General features: G+C 30.2%; 2 protein-coding genes across 2 annotated transcripts; one reads left to right on the top strand and one right to left on the bottom strand.

Moving 5' to 3' along the window:
* Window positions 1-863: 863 nt before the first annotated feature.
* Window positions 864-2,416, bottom strand: LOC130943502 (uncharacterized). The gene is made up of 2 exons (XM_057871406.1): window positions 2,341-2,416; window positions 864-1,553 (listed from the first exon to the last, which is right to left on the bottom strand). The coding sequence occupies exons 1-2, from the start codon at window positions 2,350-2,352 to the stop codon at window positions 918-920; spliced, it is 648 nt and encodes a 215-aa protein (XP_057727389.1). The 5' UTR covers window positions 2,353-2,416; the 3' UTR covers window positions 864-917.
* Window positions 2,417-5,947: 3,531 nt separating this feature from the next.
* Window positions 5,948-7,745, top strand: LOC130946373 (eukaryotic translation initiation factor 5A-2). The gene is made up of 5 exons (XM_057875100.1): window positions 5,948-6,231; window positions 6,742-6,864; window positions 6,979-7,035; window positions 7,131-7,205; window positions 7,457-7,745. Exons 1-5 carry the CDS (start codon window positions 6,109-6,111, stop codon window positions 7,559-7,561), a joined length of 483 nt encoding a protein of 160 aa, XP_057731083.1. The 5' UTR covers window positions 5,948-6,108; the 3' UTR covers window positions 7,562-7,745.
* The last annotated feature ends 663 nt before the right edge of the window (window positions 7,746-8,408 follow it).

The raw sequence follows: 8,408 nt of genomic DNA on the forward strand, positions 1-8,408 counted from the left end.
TGTTAAGGACCAATCGAATAATTAATTTTAGTTAGGGACTAAAGTGTCCAATATGAAATTCTTTGATGACCAAAATAGGTATATACTCAAAAATAAATGTGGCCAATGAGCCATACCTCAGGCGACATAGGTCCTCTTTCTTCAATAAGAGATACGTATTCAAGTTTCATCTAATATAATTCGACAATAAAATAAAATAAATGTGAAATTAGTTAGCAGAAGAGAACTTTAAATATCTCTCTGATTTTCTCTCTTTAGATGTTCTTCCAATCAAGTTGGAACCTTTATATAAAACTGATTTATAAGAATCTTTTGTATGAGTAAGATTAGTTTGGTCTCATTTTATCAAAAATATATTAAAGATTGTTTTGTATATTTTAAAATTTAGAGGACTAAAATTTTTATTGTTAAAAATTTCTCCAATATTAAAAATCTTAAGAATTAATTTGGATAATTATTGAATTAAATAAAATAAAATATCTGAATTCAAAATAATATGCTTTAATGGAAGTGATATGTCGATCCTATCTAGCATTTAAGTCGAATAATACATTCTTTAATTATAGAATAATATTACACATTTAAGTATTTTTATTAACCAAATTTAACTAAATTGGTCTAACATCAGTTATAAGTTGCATGACTACAAGTCTTACCGTTTAACAAAAATTAAAATTCATAAAAAACTTTGATATATAGCATTACTCTTAATTATATGAATTAAAATGGATTAAATTACAAAGAAATAGTAAGCACCAAAATTTGCTATTATGGATGAGCCATATTTCCTTGACCATCTACTATTTTTCTAATAAGATACATACATATATATAACAAAAACATATCAAACTGTTGATCCTATTACTAGACACAAATATACAAATACAATAATTTGACATTATGTCAAAGAGTTCCTTTTACAAGGACTTGATATTGAGAACTTTACCTAACGGTTGGCACACTTTAGGTGTTCCATAAGATGTGGAAGCACCAAAATGTTGAGGTGTAGATACCTCTCTAAGTGCAGCTAGTGCAGCCCTCTTTCTATGCCTATGTTCCCTTTGTCTCTTCAACTTTTCCTCCAATGCCATCTTCTCTTTTTCAACCAATTTAACCCTATTTAGAGCTTCTTCACATTCACCTTTTAGCTCTACAATTTTCATTGTTGCATCTTCCAATTCCTTTTTCAACAATGCTAGCTCTAAATGGCTTCCAACTTCACTATTTTCCTTCTTAGCCTCTTCAACCAAGGACTTGTACTCTTTCAAAGATATTGTAATATGTTGTTCTTCATTGCTCTTCTGCTCCGGTAGTTCCACCTGCGCTCGCGACTCGAGCTCGCGAATGCGAGCTCTTGCCTCCATACATTCCTTGATGTACTTATTTTTGTGAGTGTCACACTTCTTCATTAATGTGGACATCTCATAAGTCATCTTTTGGCTCTGTTCAAGCCTAAGCATTGCTTGCATATGTGCTTCATGCTTTGCTTCTACCTCCAACTTGCTCTTCTCTAGTTCCTTTGACAACTTCTCAATTTCCTTTTCATACTCAATCTAACCAACACATTAATATTCATAAAGTTAGTTCTTTTGCGAAATGACCAATTTCACCATTATATACAAAAAATTCTAAGTGAAACTTATATTCTTGCCAATGATTATAAGTTTGGAAGAATTTCTAAGTGTACTGGGAACAGCGGTGTTTCAGTTATTTTAACCGTTGATTTGAATTATATAAAATATATATAATATATATTAATTAAAATCAACGATTAAAACAACTGGAACACCGGTATTTTCTAGTACATTTGAAATTTTTCCTATAAGTTTTTCATCTACTTATAAGTGATTAATCAGCTGGTATTAAAGCAAATTCTTATGTGTTTAAGATTATTGATTCATGATGCTCCCCTTTTGAAAGAATTTAATATGATTTGAATTTTTTTTATTTGACTTGAACGTTTTTTTTTTCATGTAATTTAGATTTTTTTTATATAATTTGGATGTAAGAATAAAAGTGAAAAAATTTCTTTGAAATTCATGATATTAAATTTATAATAGAAATTTTACTTTATATAAGGTAGTAACAAATAAATATAAATGGTTAATAATTAATTAGTATTTACTAATTATAATGAAACATTAATATCCCTAATCAATCAATCCTCTAATTCTCTTAATCTTATCTTAACTTACTCTTCCTGGGCAGATATATTTTTCCCCTGTCATCTCTTGATCACCCATAATATTTGTATTAGAAATATAAATCCACAAAAAAAAAAAAAACAAGATAAGATAAATAAAATGGGAAACAATAAAGTTCAATAAAATAAATGGATACCTGTAATTTCATTATTTTACCCGAAAAAGGAAGAAGGTAATGCTAATGCAGCTATAATAGATGAGAGTGAAATATTAATGTTGAAGGATGGAATTGAATATTGGTAGCAAAGTTTTATTTATGGTATGTGCAATTCGGTAAATTCAAGGGCAAGTACTTTGCTTTGCACGATGAAATCAGAATCATTTGAAGTAAAATTCCAATTGCAATTTCCATAGCTTCGGTGTCATCGGTCAAATAGACACACAATATTTTTTCAATTTTAATATAGAAATGGATTTTGTTCTTATCCGTAACCATAATAGTAATACCTTAATAAGCTTATCTGTTTTGCAAAGTAAATACCTGCGTCAACCAAGAGGCTGATACATTAAGGGAAAAACACATTGGTGAATTACACCAATTTATGGTTATAATTAAAATATTTCTGCCTTTTTTATATGGATTTAGCTGATATGTATTCTAAAAACGTATGACAAATTTATTATTATTAAAATTTTTAAATAATATTATTTAATAAATATAAATAAATGTATTAAAAATTTAAATTTTTTATATTTTTAACAAAAATTTTTTAACTTTTTTTAATTTATAAATTTAACATGTATTATTCAAGTACTAATATATTATAAATCAAAATTTTATTTAAGTATTTAGTATTGGTAATAAGTTGATACATGTATAAAACATAATTTAAATTTATTATATATTTGTTTTTTTTTTGTCATGTTAAAACGAATTAGTGAATTAATTATTACATATTTATGATGTTTAAATTTCTTTTTTTGTCTTTTTTTTGATAAGCTAATGACTAATTCGCCATGATATTAAATTTCATTTAAGAATTTATTACTGAACTAATAAGTTATTGCATTTACAAGATAAGATTCGATTTTTTAATAGTTTATTCTTTTGTATTTTGGATCAAGAATTTTTTTCAATAGAAAAAATGTTTTTAAAACTTTTATGATTCAAGATTCTCTATAAATCATCATGGCCATTGAAAATTTGAATCAATGACTCAAATTTTTACAAATACTTCTATTTCAAAATTATATTTTTGTCCTTTGTCCCCTCTTTTCATCTTTTCTCCATCACTGACGTCGCTGAAAGGAGGAGAGCACGACCGCCACGAGGAGTCACCGTCGTCGTCATCTTCACGGGGTGTCTCTGCGTGCGTTGCCGTTCATCCGCGTCTTGCCGTCTGTGGAGCACGACCGCCACGAGGAGCCGCCGTCGTCATCTTCGCGGGCTGCCTTAGCATGCGCCGTCTTCGCCGTCGTTTATCCGCGTCTTGCCGTTGCCGTCATCTCTGCGAGCTGTCTCGGGGTGCGCCGTTTTCGTCGTCATTCATACGCGTCTTGCTGTTGTCGCCTGTGGAGTTAAAGCTGTCGCTGTTCGCCACTTCCAGTGTTGCCGTCAAGTCAAGAACGAACGCGAGAGAGAGATTCGTCGTCGTCGATATTGTTCAGTAGGAGAGATAGAACTGCGACGAGAAAGAAAAGCAAGAATCGTTGCAGTGATCGCCACCACTGTTAAGTGATAGTGGTCAAAGCTACAACTAATATAATCTGCTAACAGATAAAAAAAAAAAAAAAAAGATGTGAAAAGAGAAAAAGATAAAATATTTATGTAATTTGTAATTTTATTTTATAATTTTTTTAAGTATTAAGAATTTGAATATACTTTTCCCATCTAAAACAGAGTCTTGGATCAAAAGTCTAAGCCCATGATTGCCTATTCGCGTCAAACCGACGCTGTTTTCCTTTTTCCATTTTTTCATGAAAAGAGAGATCAAAAGGGTGCAATCCCAACAAAATTAACAGTCCACAAACATCTTGGGCCCACATCAAGATTCTTCAGAGATAAGCACGAACACACCAAAAAGAATAAAAAACCAAAAAGAAAATGTGATTAACATAAAATAGTTAATCACATACTATTATATACATTATAGGCACCCCTTCGTCCGAGGCAATCGGAAAAAATATTATAATTTTTGCATAAGATCAACCAACAATTATTTTAAAAACTTTATATGTGATTAAGAAATAATAATTTAAAGCCTTTTTAGCCATGCATAAAGAATCAAAATTAATCTCCTCCAAAAGTATAATAATCTGAGAAATTTAAAAAGTATAACAAGTTAGAAGTTAAATACCTAAACCTATCTACTATTATAAATTTTGTTTTCTAAAACTAATCAAACTTTTAATTAAGGTCACAATTTTATAGTTATCTTTTCTATATCGTTTGAAATGTACATTATTTTCATTTTTCCAAAAATATTTTAGTTATAACTTTTTTGAGTCATATAACAAAATTTTTGTAGTAAATATTTAATTTAGTCTTTATTTATTTTATAAAAGATTTCATGTTTTTAGCAAAAAATAAATAATAAATTATTTGTTAACTATTATTGTTATTTTTTTAACGAATCAATTTTTTCGTTTAAAATAACATTGTCTCTGATAAATGATAGAGATTATTTTAAAATAATATTTATTTTTATCTGTAAAGTTGTAAGCGAGTCTCAATTTAATTTTTGAAGTTTTTTTTTGTGATTAGTTAAAGTTAGTTTTTGAAGTTTTAATTACCTTTATTTAGTACTCAAATTATAAACATGACTTATATTAATCTCTAAAATAATTTTTGATATACAAATATTTGACAGAATATTAACATAGATAGTCAAATATTATGTTAAACTCTTTAAAATAATGTTATTTTAATTTTCACATTCAAATAATCCAAAAAAAATTATAAATAGGATTTATTAAAATTTTTTCTCTTAAATCAAGTTATAAGACGTCGCTTTTGAATTATTTGAGCGCCAAAAAAATTACATAATTTTACAAATTTTATCTTAGTATCTAACTGCTAATATCAGCATCCTGTTAATATTTATTTGTTAAAAATTATTTCAGAAATTATAGGAGTTAGAGTGATAAAATTTAGAGACTAAATAAAAACAATTAAATTTTAAAAATTAAATTGACGTAGTTTAAAAACTACTCTTATTAATAATTTAAAACGAACTGTTATATTCGATTATAAATATATAAAAATATAACTATGTTATGTTCACATCAAATATATATTTATTTTTAATTAAATTATATATATATATATATATATTTATATATAAATATATTAGTGACTAATTTTAGTATACAAATTTGATATTTAGAAAAGTCTAAAGAGACAGTAATTTTATTAAATTCTGATCAGCATGTAACCGACAAAAGAAAAGTGAGTAATTTTATATTATTGAATGCATAAAATCTCACACTATTAAAATTATTATTAATAATTACTTGATAACTATAAATCACAAAAATTGCTAGCTCTAGTACTCTTTTATCATATAATTAATAAAAGTAATGCTGTTTGTAATTTTATAAAACTAATATTTGACTTAACCTCCTGTTATGTTATCATGTTCAATTAGAATAAGGTGGAGTTTGACGAAAAAATGAAAAAGATAGGGCATAGTATATGTCAATTAAATTGAAAAAATTGTTATAAAAAAATTGAAGAAAAATACTAAACGAACCCTAGTAGTAGGTTAAGAAAAGCAGAGAGAGAGAGAGAAGAAAAGACACACGCAACTGGAATGAGCGAGAAAGAGCGCGTGGGAGACGTGAGATATAAATAAATCGCTATCGTCTTCGCCTTCTCCGCCACACTCACACTCATTACACACACTCACCTTTCTGTTACCCGAGTCGAATCGGTGAGTGAGTCAAATCGGAGCCAGTCATCACCATGTCGGACGAGGAGCACCACTTCGAGTCCAAGGCCGACGCCGGAGCTTCCAAGACCTATCCACAGCAAGCCGGTACCATCCGCAAGAACGGTTACATCGTCATCAAGGGCCGCCCCTGCAAGGTCCCCTCTCTTTTTCTTCATTCAACTCATAAATTCTTAAAATCTACCTGCTTCTCATCGAATTATTCCTTCGATTTTGCTTTTCATCAAATGATTCACATGCTGTTTGTTCGTTCCGTGTTTGATTCTTATATTACCTCATTTCCTAAATTATTCATCGTTTCACTAATTGAGATCTGTTGTATTTTCTTCGTTCTTCGCGTTGTTGAGTTAGAATTAGGTATATATATTTGAATAATGTTTGGTGAATACTTATTTTGGTGAATTAATCGGTTTCTTAAACCTCTAATTTCTTTCGAGTATAAGCTGTTTGATGAAAGCTCTCAAACACTGACTTTATGTGTATGTGGTGTTCGATACTGAGTTTGAATTTGTTGAACCTGTTTAAGTAGCTAGGGATTCGTGTTTTGATTTTACAATTTAGCAGCTATTGTTGATTGGAAGAATTTGGTGTAGTCTCCTTCACAAGTCACTGATTGATGCTTACAATTGTTTTCTTCTTCGTAACAGGTTGTTGAAGTTTCAACCTCCAAGACCGGTAAGCACGGTCACGCTAAGTGCCACTTTGTTGGAATTGATATTTTCACTGCCAAGAAGCTCGAAGATATCGTGCCCTCCTCCCACAACTGTGATGTACGAATCTAGTAATTATGTTTCATGTGCATTCGATTCTTGAATTTCGCTGATAACTAAAAGCTGGAAGAACTCGTACTGGAATGAAATCTATGCTATCTTTTTGTGCTGCAGGTTCCCCATGTGAATCGTACTGACTACCAGTTGATTGATATTTCTGAGGATGGATTTGTGAGTTGCTACTTATGTTTACTTCACTTGTTTTAATTCCTATTCTGATAATCTTGCTCCATTTGTCTGAATGCTTTGCTCGAATGATGTTACAGGTGAGCCTGCTTACTGAAAACGGCAACACTAAGGATGACCTGAGACTCCCCACTGATGATAGTCTGCTTACTCAGGTTTGTTTATTGCCTTTTCTGTTTGGATTCACATTCTGCCAGAAGTTATACCTTGTTTTCCATGGGATTTGGTTCAAGAATGCATTAACTTTTCCTAGGATTTAAGGTATATGACATTCAGCAAATAGGTTAGGTTGAATGTAATATCACCTAATTTCATGGGAGGACAATGTAATTTACTGTTTATTCTTGCTGATTTGTTTTTTCAGTATTTTAACTGGGTATATAACATTTGTTGGTGGTGTATGCAGATAAAGGATGGATTTGCTGAGGGTAAGGACCTTGTTGTGTCAGTGATGTCTGCCATGGGAGAGGAGCAGATCTGTGCCCTGAAGGATATTGGTCCAAAGAACTAGCGTTTTTATGTTATTAGCAAAGATATTTTTGTATGGTCTTGTTCTACACTTGGATTTATTGAGGTTGCTCAGACTAGTCACTAGTCTTACTAAAGCTGTTTATGGATGTGACAGAAACCCTCTTAAAATTTTTATGCTTGATATTGTTTTTCTAAATTCCGGGAAATCTATTACCTTCTTAAAAGCTTGTTGTTATGGCGTATTCTGCGTTGCCATTTATACCTATATGAAATAATAGTTTACAGTTCACACAGTGAAGTAGGTAAATCTATTAAGGCAGACTACTATAGCAAAAAGTGGAAGGTGTCTTGCATTCTAACTTTGGATAAGGTTACTTTCCCTTGAAAGTTATCTACTACGTGTTTGGATAAATCTATTTTGGTATTTTGTTCATCCTTATCGGTTGCGGCCGGTAGTCCCCCAAAAACAAGAAATAAGAAAAAAGAAAACGAAATGGTTTTTGTGGCCCCAAACTAATACAAAACTTCTGAAGTTCTAATGCTAATTTTTGTTAGTGTTTAGCTAATTTTAAATGGACTAACAAAAAGGGGGCATTGTTGTTGGGTTGAACTTACTTGGGCTTAATTTTAAAAAAGCTTATACAGGCTACAAATAGAAGTTTACAAACCATTTTTTATCTTGTTCGACTGCCGATGGGATCAGTAGAAGCCCTTTTTTAAGAGGATTAGAAAAAAAAGAACCCTAGTAGAATTCTAATTTTATTGCTTGATTGATCCTAATGTTTCTGTAACATTAACTAAAATTGGAGTCTCATAATGTATCTCAACTCGAGGAATCAATGTTCATCCTAATTACTCATAATATTAATATTTTTTATTTTGTAAGG

Source organism: Arachis stenosperma, chromosome 8 (assembly GCF_014773155.1).
Source record: "Arachis stenosperma cultivar V10309 chromosome 8, arast.V10309.gnm1.PFL2, whole genome shotgun sequence".
NCBI classification, from domain to species: domain Eukaryota; kingdom Viridiplantae; phylum Streptophyta; class Magnoliopsida; order Fabales; family Fabaceae; genus Arachis; species Arachis stenosperma.